General features: G+C 36.7%; 2 protein-coding genes and 1 long non-coding RNA gene across 3 annotated transcripts in view; 2 read left to right on the top strand and 1 right to left on the bottom strand.

The window, feature by feature from the left end:
* Positions 1-2,400: 2,400 nt before the first annotated feature.
* Positions 2,401-4,703, bottom strand: LOC111451194. Its single transcript, XR_002711943.1, has 2 exons — positions 3,745-4,703; positions 2,401-2,908 (listed from the first exon to the last, which is right to left on the bottom strand). It is a non-coding gene; the product is annotated as an uncharacterized LOC111451194 (long non-coding RNA).
* Positions 4,704-7,213: 2,510 nt separating this feature from the next.
* LOC111451190 (ATP-dependent zinc metalloprotease FTSH 10, mitochondrial-like) lies at positions 7,214-12,928 on the top strand. The gene is made up of 8 exons (XM_023091512.1): positions 7,214-7,529; positions 7,624-7,858; positions 8,037-8,108; positions 9,118-9,251; positions 9,457-9,936; positions 10,054-10,821; positions 10,939-11,166; positions 12,180-12,928. Exons 1-8 carry the CDS (start codon positions 7,479-7,481, stop codon positions 12,657-12,659), a joined length of 2,448 nt encoding a protein of 815 aa, XP_022947280.1. The 5' UTR covers positions 7,214-7,478; the 3' UTR covers positions 12,660-12,928.
* Positions 12,929-13,453: 525 nt separating this feature from the next.
* Positions 13,454-14,912, top strand: part of LOC111451657 — a 2,814-nt gene continuing 1,355 nt past the window's right edge. Inside the window, exons 1-4 of the mRNA XM_023092148.1 lie at positions 13,454-13,649; positions 13,903-14,003; positions 14,469-14,550; positions 14,650-14,735. Coding sequence (XP_022947916.1) covers positions 13,608-13,649; positions 13,903-14,003; positions 14,469-14,550; positions 14,650-14,735 — 311 coding nt within the window. The 5' untranslated portion in view covers positions 13,454-13,607. The remainder of the gene's footprint in view (positions 13,650-13,902; positions 14,004-14,468; positions 14,551-14,649; positions 14,736-14,912) is intronic.

Genomic DNA, 14,912 nt, shown 5'->3' with positions numbered 1-14,912 from the left:
AGAAGTGCATGGGCCGTGTTGTTGAGAATCTCGCTTAAGGTTTGATGGAGCTACAAAATTGGATGAAAAAAGTGTAATGATCGTGTCAAAATCATAAAATTGGAGCTTACTAGGGTATTACACTACATATTGGGACATATTGGTTTGGTATAATGCTAATCGGGAACTCTCGAAATGCCATTTTGACCTAACAAAGGGTTCAATCACATTCCGTCAAAGTTCCAGATTGATGTAGAAGCATATGGGTCGTGTTGTTGAGAATCTCACTATGAGATCCCACATCGATTGGAGAGAGGAACGAGTGTCATCAAGGACGCTGGGACTCAAAGGGGGGTGAATTGTGAGATCTCATATAGGTTGGAGAGGGGAACGAAACAGTCTGTATACGGGTGTGAAAACCTCTCCCTAACAGACCCGTTTTAAAAACCTTGAGGAAAAATTCCAAAGGTAAAACCCAAAAAGGACAATATCTACTCGCGGTGGGCTTAAACTGTTACACTTACCTAAGATTCGACGAAAGTACAAAATCGATCGAAAAAGTATAATGATCGTGTCAAAATCATAAAATTGGAGCTTATCAGAGTATTATAATAATAATAATAATAACAATAACAACAATAGAGAATCTCAAGCACATGCAGCTACAGGAATTTAATTAACGGTAATATAAGAGAGTTAGAAATTAAATCCAAAGTATAGTTAGAATATAATAATTAAGGCATTAATGTATGATTATTAACTATATAAGCATGTGACCCAATTTGATCTCTGTTATATGCTGCTTCATAATCCGCATTTAATTATGTTATCAAATATTCCCCCACCTAATTAATCCTTGGATATAATCATCATTAGATACTAATACAAATAATTAACATAAAATTAAATAAGAACGTATATATATATATATATATTTTTTAATTTTCAAAATATATATTATAAAAAAAAAACTTTAATTATACAGATTTTATGCAATAGGAAAGAAAATAGTGAAATAAATTAAAAGTTTGACTGGTCAAAAGCTATATGGTGAGGTAGAAATGTTGGAGCATTGAATAGTAATAATAATGTGTCACGCACAGCATATTTTAAAAAGTATAGGCACCAGAAATAATTAATTTCTCCATCATATTATTTAATGATTTTTGTTTCTAGCTGTCATTGGAGGAGGAGGAGGAGGAGGACGACGTCGTTTCGATTTGAAATGATTTAAAATCATGAAATTACTGCTGGATTAATGTTTTATTGAAATTAAGTGAAAATGGAGAGGGAATTTGTTGATAATGAAGAATATTAATGATTAATTAAGCTGCAATTATAAGAAGGTGGGGGAGCCGTACGAGGATTTGATTGGTCAAAAAACAAGAAGCACATGGCATGTTTTTAAGCTGGTGTACGAATTCACCTTTCCCCTAGGGCTTTTTTTTCTTTCTTTTTAATTTTGGGGTACCCTAGAATAGGAGCGTTTTGGGTGTCCCACTTGTTATCATGTGGAGGACACGAGTGTTACGGTCATGCTTGTTTAAGACGTGTTGTTTATGACTTTCATGATATATAGTTTTGACGTTTTGGCAAAATCTACGTTTGTTAGATCTGAAATGCCTTAGAATATACTATAGGGAGATGCGACTAGTCGTTAACTCTTCTTACACGAAGTTATATGCTATCTAAGTTGTTGTGTTGTCTTTTTCGCTTATAGTCTATAACATTTTAAACTCTCTTTTTAAAATCTCTCTATCTCGTTTTCTAAAACTTTCTAAGCATGGGTATACGTCGTTTGGCCGAATGCCAACACTATTTTGAGTTGGCTGACTCACTCAGTGGTAAGAGTGAGTAAGTGTCGTATAATCGCTTATAAACATTCGGCGCGGTATGAATTTACCTTTCCCGATAAATTTTGCAAGCTTGAACTCATGTGAGGCTTTCAGAGCCTTTAGGGGTGTCCCTGTCCCACATGCTATCATGTGGAGGGCACAAGCATATGGGTCAGAAGACCAAGTCCTCAAATTTAGGGTTATTTAATGACACCATCAACTTCTCCATCCATTTAGACCATTGTTTCATAGATAAGGTTAATGATTTAATGATGTTCATCCAAACCTTGGAAAATCTTTTATTTAATATATGTTTTCTTTTATAATTTAAGGATGATGATTTACTAATTAAGAAATAAAATAAATCTAGGTTGATTCGACAATATTCGATAGGAAACAACTTAGAATGTTGTGTGTTATTCTCCGTTCGAGATCCCCTGTTCATGTATATATTTAATTTTATGAAGTAAAGTCGATTTTGCAATTGACGTATCGCTCATTTTTTACCTCTAAAAACCCACGAACATATTCTTATTAGACAACGTCAACCCACAATAGGAACTAATCATGTCTATCATTTCTATGACACGAACATAAATTACCGAACCATATTATCCCTGAACATATCAATTACAAATGGTCTAACATAATAAATATTAAGTTATTAACACGGCTTATTATGACCTGAAAGATATATCAAAACATAAACTTTTACACGCACGACAAGAGTCGGTACATCAAATTCTCCATTAAGAGTTGGACATTAACGTAGAACCATAATAAGAAGTCCTCGATATGACCCAAAACACGAGAGAAAATCATCGTTATTTTACCTAATTAGGGTTAGGCTTAGTTTGTGATGGGCTAATTAATTAGAGCATATAAGTAGAAATATAAGTACATATGTATAATGTCCTAATAATGCATTGTTTGAATATCACATAGAGCTACAAATAACCTATGCGCACCTGATTGACTTGTCTCGCTCACAAAAGCCTTTATTGTTGCCTCTTTTGTTCGTATTGGTGCACCTCTTTCAATTTCAACCACAAAAATCAATAGGGAGGCAAATTTAAGTGGTAGAATAATTTTCCCTCTAATAAAGCAAAATCAAATAAGTTAGAAGCATAAAAGCTACAAATCTATATTGATTTGCCCTAAACTCGAATTACATCTCGAGATTACACGTGAGATTCCACGTCGTGGAGGAGAACGGAATATTCTTTATAAGAGTGTGGTAACCTCTCCCTAGTAGACGCGTTTTAAAAACCTTGAGGGGGAAGTCTGTTAGAAAAAACTCAAAAAGGACAATATATGCTAACAGTATGTTTGAGCTGTCACAAATAGTATCAAAGATAGATATCGGGAGATGTGCCAACGAGGAGGCTGAGCCCCATAGGGGGTGGACACGAGGTGGTGTGCTAGCAAAGACACTAGGCCCTGAAAGGGGGTGGATTGAGGGGTCTCACATTAATTGGAGAAAGGAACGGGTGTCAGCGGGTCTCACATTAAATGGATTGTGAGATCCTTTATAAGGGTGTGAAAATCTCTCTAATAGACACATTTTAAAAGCTTTAAAGGGAAGGTCGAGAGAGAAAGCCCAAAGTGTGGAAACCTCTCCGTAGCAAACACGAAAGGGAAAGCCCAAAAATAAAAACCTCTTCCTCGAAACCTCTCCTAGCAGATACGAAAGGAAAAATCCAAAAATATTATTTACAAGGGTGTAGAAACAGACACGTTTTAAAAACCTTGAAGGAAAACTCGAAAGAAAAAAACCAAAGAAGACCATATGAGCTGTGTTACATTACAGAAAGCCCTAAACTGATACCACAATCTTAACCCTAAACCGTTGAGACAAAAACTAATAACTTCCAAATCCGAAGATGAAAACGAGCATATTAAAGAAATCATTGCAATATCTCGACAATACCCGATACTTTCGAGACGAGTCCAAAGTTTCCTCGTCCAACATAAGACATGCGTGCAAGGGATCTTACAACATAATCAATGTCTCAACGTGGTGTTCTTCTTCTCTATGTTATTAATACTGTCGAGACGCTGTGTTTTCAACTCAGCTGGCTTCTGCCACTGTTGATGTCCACAAAATCTAGCAAAAACAATGAAATTCATTGAAAAAACAATCAAAATTTTAAATTTTTGGAAGTATTTGAAGCACATATTCGAAGGCGGAAGGATAGTAAATTAGGGTGGAAAAAAGCAGTAGACAGTAAAACATAGTACAAAACGAGTGGTCCATTCAATATGTTTGTCCAAAAATAGTCGAAAAACAAAGATAATTACAAATGAAAATCTAAAAGCTACCCAGATTCAGAAATGGCCTCAAAATCTGAACCCAAATTCTGGATTTCATTTATAAGCCATGTAATTGACGATGCAGCATCATCAAGATTCCCAAAGGAGAAGCCTTTGTTCTTCTTTCTTCAATGAAGAGAGAAATTTAAAGATGGGAAGCCTTGTGAATCTTGATGGTGCTGCGCCAACAAATAATGGCTGCTATCGATCGGACCTCCATGGCTATCGGTTCGGCTTTCGTGCGAAGAAATCGAGTTCGTAGATGATGAAGAAGAAGAAGAAGAAGAAGATTTATGAAGAACCCTAGAGGAATATAGAGTCTCGTGAAGAACAGCATCAACAAAACGGTAAAGGTTTTGAGGGAGAAAAGAAAGGAAGGGTTGTTTGTGTCCATAAAAAGTGAACTTAACCCATGTCCATAAATCATTACTCACCCAACTTCCACCTTTGTATAAAAACCCCTTTTAAATATGTTTATAGTTGATTAGGGCTTCGGTTCATCGATGGTTGGGAAGGTATCACGAATGTTTATAAGGAATGCTTCGTTTTCTTCTCTAACTAATGTGAGATCTCACAATCCACCCTTTGGAGGACCCAACGTCCTCGCTCGCATAACACCCAGTGTCTGACTTATAAGGAATGTTTTGTTCCCTTTCTCAACCAACGTGAGATCTCACAATCTACCCCTTGGGGAACTCAGTGTCTGACTCTGATATCATTTGTAACAACCCAAGCTTACCACTAACGGATATTGTTCTTTTTGAGCTTTCCCTTATCTTATCACTGGTCGATATTGTTCTTTTTGAGATTCCCCTTATGAGTTTTCCCTTAGATTTTAAAACGCGTATACTAGGGAGAGGTTTCCACGTCTTATAAGAAATGTTTCGTTTCCCTCACCAACGAATGTGGGATCTCACAATCCACCCTCCTTGGAAGACCAAACGTTCTCGTTGACACACCGTCCCGTGTCTGACTCTGCCTTATAACAAATGTTTCGTTTCCCTCGCCAACGAATGTGGGATCTCACAATCTACCCTCCTTGGAGAACCAAACGTTCTCGTTGGCACACCGTCCCGTGTTTGACTCTAATACCAGTAATGGCCTAAGTCTATCACTAACAGGTATTTTTCTCTTTGAGCTTTCACTTCTGAGTTTCTCCTTAAGATTTTAAAACTGTATAGTGAAAGGTTTCCACGCACTTATAAGTAATGCTTTGTTTCCCTCTCCAACCAACGTGGGATCTCACGATCCACCCTCCTCGGGGGATCCAACGTTCTCGTTAGCAAACCGCCTCATGTCTAACTCTAATACCATTTGCAATCGCTAGTCCACTATTAGCAGATATTGTTTTTTTTGAATTTTTTCCTTCTAAGCTTCCGTGTCGGAGAGATTTCCACCATCTTATTATAAGGAATGTTTCGTTCTTCTCTCAACCATTATGGAATCTCACATTAACTTGATCGATTCACCATAAAAGTGATGTCGATATCACTTTCTACGACATTAAAATTTTTAAAGAATCTTATTTTCGACCCAAGTCATTTTCAAATAACTCGGATCGAGTTAAATGAGATTCCTAACCTTAAATATGGAGTCCAACCGAAGTAAAAAAAGTGGGTTGAGAATAAATATAATATTATTAAACAAAAATAATAAACTTTAAATACATTATATTACATCAAAATTTATGATAGAATCTAAAAATGAATTAAATTAATTTATTAGCTCTTGATAGTGAAATAATTAAAAAAAAAAACAGTATAATTATTTATGGTTGAGCAATCACATCTTAATTAATTAAAAGTAATATTTTAAAATGTGTTGATTATCCAAAATTGGGCACAGATAAAATGGGTGGTAGTCGGCAGAGAAAGATAATACAATTAATGGAACCAATAAATGGATATTTTTAGTTGGTTGGTGATGCTGATAATTAACAGGAAAATTGACACCAATAAAATAAAATAAAATAAGATAAAAAAAGTGCTTTAGGGGTTAATCAAATATGGTAATCATGATTAAGCAGGTACTAATCGGCAGCTAATCTTGTGGTCTAAATCTAAAGACACGTCTGTTAAAGTCACCTTTCCATTCATATTTTGCATTATTGAATTCCCAATCTTATAAAATTTCATCCCAATTTTTTATTTTTTATTATTCTTATCCACATTATTTAAATCATTTTGTGAATTAATTAGAGGAATAAAATTAATTAAGTTTTATATTAATTAATACATATGTTTGACTATATAAATGACGTCATATCTACATTATTTGAGTTTAAATTAAATAAAAAACTATATGCTTACGTGGAATTTTTATTTTGAACTCTGGGCGATCAAATTTCGTGGTCCGATGGGACAAAAGCCCAGAAAAAGATGGAAACGGTTTAATATGGGCCAAGTAATATCCAAAGCCCACCACCACCGCCATTTCCAACCGATATTAATTCTTTATCTACCAAATTAATCACGATCCTCCACAATGGTATGATATTGTCCGCTTTGAGCATAGGCTCTCATGGCCTCGTACCAATAGAGAGAGTATTCCTAGGAGTCCTTTGTTCGATATTTGAAGATTTACCAATCTATTGGTACGACTAAGTTTAGGGCATGGTTTAAATACCATGTTAAACGAACACGACCCTCTACAATAGTATGATATTGTCCACTTTGAGCATAAGCTCTCATGGGTTTGCTTTGTACTTCCCCAAAAGGCCTCATACCAACGAAGAGAGTATTCATTAATTATAAACTCATGATTATTCCCTAAATTAGGGGACGTAGACTTTCATCATCCAACAAAAGAGGAGGTATTTAAAAAATAATAATTTAGCTTTTATTTATGTATTTATCTCATCAAATAAATTTATTTTTCATGAGGACAGGTGTGTTTTCTTTTTTTTTAACCCGGGTGAAAATAATAGAAGATATAGAGATAAATAAATAAATAAATAAATAAATAAATAATTCTGTGGGCTTGGCGTCTTGTTTGGCAGGCGAACCAAAGCGAACGGGGCGTAGACACCTTGGCTCGTCTCCACCCGCCTGACGCTTCTTTAACGTATAATTTCCTCCAAAGTCCAAACACTATTCCTAAAATCTCTCTCTCAAAATTCCCCCATTGGATTGTCGACCAGACCGCCATTTTCCTCTACCGCCCGCCACCCTCAATTCGTCGGATAATCCGACAATTTCGACATTCTAGTTTTCATTAATCCATTTCCATTTCCCGCATTCATTTGGCGAATGGTTACAATCTGTTGATCTTCTTCTTCTTCTTCTGCGCACTTTGATTATTGACGTATTTATAAAAATCCCGTTCGTTTTCCTTCGAGATTTCATTCGAAGTATGATATTTTCCAGGCTCAGCCGTTCTCTGCCGCGCTCTTCTCGTGCCCGAGTAAGCGTTTATCTGTGTGTGTGTGTGTATGGTTTTTTATGATGTTGTTTCTGGGGGAAGTTGTGAAGTTTGTTTTGTTTCCTTTCGATTGTAGAATTTGGTGTATGGTGGAGGACGGGCGGCGATTAAGAACATCAATGAACCGATTTTGGCTGCCGATTCCTGCCCTGGGGAGAGAGATGGGATCTTAGGGTTTTTGAGAGGCTATATTGCGTTTGTTGGGGCTCGGTCCAAATCCGTTCCCAAGGCAAGTTTGTCCGACTTGAATTTTGTCTTCGCGAATCCGAAACTCCAGCGTTTCTTCTCGAGCGAAGCCCCGAAGAAGAAAAGTAAGATTTCTTTAGACATTCTTCTGATTAAGCCATATTGATTTTTGCGATCAGTTTCACGGCTGTTGTAACAATTTTGTGCTTTCTCGAGTAAACGATGCCTTATTGTACATACATTTTTTTTTAATTGTGGCGTGGATTCTAGGCTTAATGTGATTCTTTTGCTACATTTTTGCAGACTACGAGAACTTTTATCCCAAAGGAAAGAAAGAAATTCCAAAAGGGAACGGGCAAAAATCTGAGTCTAAAGGTAACCTTTTTCTTGTTTTAGGTGCTATGAAGACTATTTTTCTGCATTTCCCTCTTTTTGTTGATCCTAGACTGGGATCATGGGTTTCGCGAGATTCAAAGTTGCTTGATTTATTTCCGATGTTTTAATTTGAAGATTATTTGAATTTGAGGTTCTGTTCGACTTCTTTTGTTTTTCTGTCCATCGTGGTATGGTTACCATGTTCTTGATCATAATCTTACGTTAAAGAATTTGAGTGGGCCGTGAAGTGGCAATTGGATGTGAGATCCCACATCGGTTGGAGAGGGGAACGAAACATTCCTTATAAGGGTGTGGAAACCTCTCCTTAGTAGATGTGTTTTAAAACCGTGAGGCTGACGGCTAACGGATCAACAGCAGGTATTGGGCTGTTACATTGGAGGAGCTGTGTTTGTGCTTAAGCATGCTTTATTTTGGGTACTCTTTTTTTTATCTCTGCATCCGTCTTACTAGTTTCTCTTTGTTAGAGGCCCGTGTTTTATTTCGAACCGTGGGCCACATTTTGTTAGAACAAGTGTTAATTCTTTTTGTGGTTACAATTTGAGCATATGTTTACATTTTTGTTAGAGTGGGCAGCTGGTACTGATCCTGAAATGAGATTAATATTCATATCAATTAGACAGTCTTTAGTAATTGGCATTTGCTCCAAATCCGGTCTGTCAAGAGCTGATTCTCTAATGGTCTGGAAATTGCTTCCCTGGCCATTGTACTAGGCTTATTTTGGATCGAGCAACTCAGCTTGTTAGCTGGTTTTTGTACCATGTATTTTGGCTAATCAATCAATAATTTGGATAAGAACTTCATGATTTTTGTTACGTTTATTTTTTGGTGGAGAATGCCAATAAAAAAGTAGAAATATTGTTGAGTTCGCTTGCATACAGCATTTGCAATAAATGTTGTAACATTGTAGTAGGTCACTTACTGGTTTTCATGCTGCAAGGTTTTCGTTCAGAAGTTTTCAGCAATTTTATTTATTTTTTCTTCATCTCAGGCGACTCGAACACCGATGACCAAGGGAGTTTTCAGGAAGCCTTCATCAAGCAGTTTCAGAACTTAGTCACCCCTCTAATAGTTATTGGTCTTCTGTTTTCCTCATTTTCTTTCGGTCCTCGTGAACAACAGCAGGTATTTTTATTGTCATGGTTTTGTTTTATTGGAGAAGGAAGTCTGGTTTATCCTTTTACATTCTATTGCACCTTGTTATTAAACACAATTTTTTTTCGATAATGTACTTTGGGTTTTTGAATGCTAGGGAAATGGTTTTTACTTTTTATTTTTATTTGGCATCTTGATTCATGATTCATTAATTACCTGGAATTTTCCCCTGCAGATAAGTTTCCAGGAGTTCAAAAACAAGTATCTCGAACCCGGTCTGGTAGACCATATTGTTGTTTCTAATAAATCAGTTGCAAAAGTATTTGTGAGGAGTTCTCCAAGTAACCAAACAAGCGAAGTCCTCCAAGGTTCTTCAAGTGGTGCTGCCACTAGAGGAAATGGAGGTCAATATAAATGCTTCTTCAATATTGGAAGTATTGAGTCATTTGAGGAGAAGTTGGAGGAAGCTCAAGAGGCATTGAATGTAGACCCACATGATTTTGTACCTGTTACATATGTCTCTGAAATGGTCTGGTATCAAGAATTGATCAGATTTGCCCCAACACTCTTGCTTTTAGGGTCCCTCTTTTATATGGGGCGCCGAATGCAAGGAGGAATAGGTGTTGGAGGTGGAGGTGGTGGGAGGGGCGGTCGAGGGATATTCAATATAGGTAAAGCTCATATCACGAAAGTGGATAAGCATGCTAAGAATAAGGTATAGAAATTTACATTCTTCTTTGAAGAATTTGGGGATCCACATAGGTTCCCTCTTTGATGTTACTGTTGTGTTAATCCACACATTTTCCAATTTTTTATTTCCAATCTTTTTCAGATCTACTTCAAAGATGTTGCTGGCTGTGATGAGGCAAAACAAGAAATAATGGAGTTTGTGCACTTCTTGAAGAATCCTAGAAAGTATGAGGAATTGGGGGCTAAAATTCCAAAGGGTGCTCTTTTGGTCGGACCGCCCGGCACTGGAAAGACCTTACTGGCAAAAGCAACTGCTGGAGAATCAGGTGTGCCTTTCCTGTCTATATCGGGTTCAGATTTCATGGAGATGTTTGTTGGCGTTGGACCATCAAGGGTTAGAAACTTGTTTCAAGAAGCCAGACAATGTGCTCCTAGTATAATTTTTATTGATGAGATTGATGCAATTGGTCGTGCAAGAGGACGTGGAGGTTTCTCGGGTTCTAATGACGAGCGTGAAAGTACTCTAAATCAATTGTTGGTTGAGATGGATGGGTTTGGAACGACGTCTGGTGTTGTTGTACTTGCTGGAACTAATAGACCTGATATCTTAGACAAAGCTTTACTGAGACCTGGTCGATTTGATCGTCAAATTACAATCGACAGACCTGATATCAATGGGCGTGAGCAAATCTTTCAGATCTATTTAAAGAAGATCAAACTTGACCATGAACCAACATATTACTCACAAAGGCTGGCTGCATTAACTCCCGGATTTGCTGGAGCAGACATTGCAAACGTCTGTAATGAAGCTGCTTTGATTGCTGCAAGGAATGAAGGCACACAGGTCAAGATGGAAGATTTTGAATCAGCTATTGATAGAGTAATAGGTGGTTTGGAAAAGAAGAACAAGGTAACTAATTCACATCCATCACTACGTAGTTTGCTCTCTTTTTGATTAGGCTTTAGCATATTCCTGGATAATATTGTCACTTTGTAGTAATATAAAATACTTTTGTCTACTGAGTAGGTGATAAGCAAGTTGGAGCGCCGAACTGTTGCCTATCATGAATCAGGCCATGCTGTTACTGGCTGGTTCTTGGAGCATGCAGAACCTTTGTTGAAAGTAACAATTGTTCCTCGTGGTACAGCAGCTTTAGGGTTTGCACAGTATGTTCCCAACGAAAATCTTCTCATGACCAAGGAGCAACTTTTTGATATGACTTGCATGACCCTCGGTGGACGTGCTGCTGAACAGGTAGTTATATATAGTCCTTATAGTTTTAGTCCACTGACATCTTTACTTAACTCCCTGACACAATTCTTATTCAGTAAGTTGTTTGAAAATGTGACATATAAGTGTTAGGAACCATGAATCTCCACGATGGTATGATATTGTCTACTTTGAGTATAAACTCTCATGGTTTTGCTTTTGATTTTAGTTTTTCCAAAAGGCTTCATACCAATAGAGATGTATTCCTTACTTGTACACTCGTGATCATCCGCTTAATTAGTCAATGTGGGACTCTCTCCCAACAATCCTCCCCTCGAATAAAGTACACTATAGAGCCTCTTCTGAGGCCTATGGACCCCTTGAATAGCCTCTCCTCTTAATCGAGGTTAGACTCCTTTCTTTGGAGCCCTCGAACAAAGTACACCATTTGTTCAATACTTAAAGTCACTTTTGACTACACCTTTGAGGCTCACAATTTCTTTGTTCGACATTTGAGGATTCTATTGACATGACTAGGTTAAGGACATGACTCTGATACCATGTTAGAAACCACAACTCTCCACAATTGTAGAATATTATCCACTTTGAGCACAAGCTCTCATGGCTTTGCTTTTGGTTTCTCCAAAAGGCCTCATTCCAATGGAGATGTATTCTTTACTTATAAATCCATGACATCCCTTAATTAGCGAATATGAGATTCCCTTCCAACAATTCTCAACAATAAGTGAACGTGAATGAGTTTGGTTTGGATTGAAAAGTGTGAGAGAGAGCTTGAAAGCAGTTGAATGGTCTCAAAAACTAATGAATTTGGTCGGCATTTCAATTTTCATAACAAAAAAGATGTAGTAAGGGATAGATCGATAAAACCAAAGGGCGTCTTATGGACCTCATTTGTCACCATGTATAAATAATGGCAGGAATGTCCAGAAATCTTTAAATCAAAGGGTGTTCTTAGCGCTAGCAATTCTTGAAATTTGTTTCTATTGTGGCTTGCTTGGCTGTGTTGTTGAAGAAGGCTATTTTGTATGATAATACAGGTTTTAATAGGTAAAATTTCAACTGGAGCTCAAAATGACTTGGAGAAAGTCACAAAGATGACCTATGCTCAAGTTGCAGTCTACGGATTTAGTGACAAAGTGGGGCTACTTTCTTTTCCTCCAAGAGAAGACGCTTTTGAAATGTCCAAACCCTACAGTAGCAAGACTGCTGCAATAATCGACACCGAGGTACGAGAATGGGTTGGGAAGGCATACGAGCGCACGGTCCAGCTGATAGAGGAGCACAAAGAGCAAGTGGCTCAAATTGCTGAATTGTTGCTTGAAAAGGAAGTTCTTCATCAAGAAGACTTGGTTCGTGTCTTGGGCGAACGACCATTTAAACCATGCGAGGTAACAAACTATGATAGATTCAAGCAAGGTTTCGTAGACGCAGACGAGAAACGAGTGGAAACGCCCCCAGTTCAAGCAGTTGAGGAGGATGGTTCTACACCTTTAGAGCCACAAGTTGTCCCCACATAACTCCGGCTGTAGTGTACATTAAGATCTTTTTTCCTTTTTGTTCCATCTTTGCTAATGGATAGATAGATTTAGCCGTTCATGATTTTCATGGCAAATATTTGAAAAAGCTGCTATTCAGTTGGATTGGGGTTAGTGGTGCTTATTGAGGTTAATTAAGCATTTAATCACTAATTCCTGATTTAATAGGACTGTATTTCAAATTTTCCTCTGTATTCTTAATTCGAGGCTCCCATAAGTTGGCCCGTGCATTCATGAATATAGAAATAAAATATAATCATATAATTGTAATTTGAAAATACAACTCGAATTTTATTTTAATCATATCAAGTTGAAATTACGTTTTAGTCCTTTAACTTATAATTTGATAGATTTCTAAATATCAATATAGTTAGAATTTTATGTTACTTTAAACACTAACCTTTAAATTTTGAATATTAAAAATATGAAATATAAAAATTAAAAATTAGTTTATTAAATATTTTTAACTTTATTGAAAGTTTAAAATTTATAAATTTAATGGACAGAAAACTTAATTTTTTTTAAAAAAAAATGCAAATTATTGACAAATTATTAAGGATATTAAAGATAAATTATTAAGGAAAATTTAAAAATAAAATGAGTGTAAAAGTAATTAAATCAGAACAAAACGATTATTATTATTATTATTATTATTTGGATATTATTAGATGGGCGCAAACTCTCCATGGCAGCCCACCGGTTTGAAAAGGCCAATGGCATATCTGTAATTTGGTGTCGATTTGAGGTTATATTGGGTAATCAACAAATTGAACGTTGATCCTCAGGGAAACCCTCGTTCCCTGCCCGAAGGCGCAGATTGTAGAGAGCTTCAAGGTTGCGCGCGCTACGTAAACGCGAGAGCGAAAGAGACACAGAAAAGAGATTAGAGAGTGACGTTCGTGGTTTGAGCTTTCCTTTGCCCTAGCTATTATGGCCAAGCGCGAGATTTCCAATACGTTAAGAAACTTGAAGGTAAACTAAGCTTCATTAGATTTACTCCTTTCTCATGCTTCATTAGGGCTTGAATTTTCTGTGTTTTCGATCAATTCTCTCAGGGACTGCCGAATTATGTTCTAGATTTCTTTGTTTTGATTCTGGTTCTTGCAGCGCTGTACTTGTGAAGAACCAATTATTATTGTTATTGTTATTGATATCCGTGAGTGAGAACCGATTTAAATTGTGAATAAACCATGGCGTAATGTGAATTATTGTTTTTAATTGTCAGTTCATGCAAAGGGCGGCTCAGAAAGAGGAGCAACCTAAAAAAGAGGAAGAAGTAAAACCAGAGGAGAATTTATTTCCCTCGAGTAATATTATCAGAAAGTGGTAGGCTACTTTTCTTTTCAATTGTTTTGTTTGTTAGTTATTATTTATGGTTGTTTCACCGCCTTCTCTGATTGTTAATGTTTGTTTTTTCATGATCAATTTAACAAATTGTACACAAATCTAAAGTACTGTTCTTCCGGAGCATTTTAGTTTCTGGAAACGAACCTTGATGAATTCTGTTTTGGTTTTCTTTGTTTCTCTTTATCATTATTGCTAGAGTTTTGCTTTCTGAGTTTGAAATACATATGCCTTGGATGGAAGTAGTTCGCTATAGTACAAATTAAATTCGTACCTGCCTTGCATACAGAAAATCTAGATAGAATAACAACCTTTTATATGTGCGTCTAGTGTGACATCGTTACGTTTCAAACCAATCTCTGCTTATGACCATAACAGTGCCATTTTTGTAAGCTTGTCTCTTCTATATCTTTTTTCAAGAAACTGGTTTCCTTTTTCATGGTGTAGTGTGGTTTTAGTTGAAGGAGATCCTCATCCCGGGGCTCTGCAAGGTCGATTGTCATTTCAAAGCTTTAATCCTTCAATTGATGTGAGTATATGTTTTCAGTGCCCTACAATTTGTCTGTTGACTTTAGCCTTCTGTGTTTTGCATTTGCTTTTGTCTCACATCAAAGCTTCGTCATGATAGAAACTCAATGAAGAAGTAGCTAGCTTAGGTCAGCGAGAAACTCCTGACCCTTCATCTGGGAATCACAGTGAAAACGTTTCATCAAGGTTAGTGGTTATATTGTTTTGATCTGTTTCCCTCTTTCCCTGGAAAATTATTATTTGCCTACGGGATGTTATCTAACTACTGTTCTGGTTTCTGCAAATTAGTTGTCATTAGTATCTGCATTTAGGCATCTTTTAGGAGAGTGAAGTCTGAGAAAAAAAAAAAAAAAAAAAAAAAAA

The sequence above is a fragment of the Cucurbita moschata genome, unplaced genomic scaffold (genome assembly GCF_002738365.1).
Source record: "Cucurbita moschata cultivar Rifu unplaced genomic scaffold, Cmos_1.0 Cmo_Scf00013, whole genome shotgun sequence".
NCBI classification, from domain to species: domain Eukaryota; kingdom Viridiplantae; phylum Streptophyta; class Magnoliopsida; order Cucurbitales; family Cucurbitaceae; genus Cucurbita; species Cucurbita moschata.
The sequence above is the reverse complement of the archived record's forward strand: the minus strand, read 5'-3'. Positions and strand labels throughout refer to the sequence as shown.

Coding starts and splice junctions, on each gene's coding strand:
- LOC111451190 (XM_023091512.1), top strand. CDS start 7,479: ATGATATTTTCCAGGCTCAGCCGTTCTCTGCCGCGCTCTTCTCGTGCC. Junction 9,252..9,456: donor GTCCTCGTGAACAACAGCAG/GTATTTTTATTG, acceptor TTTCCCCTGCAG/ATAAGTTTCCAGGAGTTCAA. Junction 10,822..10,938: donor GTTTGGAAAAGAAGAACAAG/GTAACTAATTCA, acceptor TCTACTGAGTAG/GTGATAAGCAAGTTGGAGCG.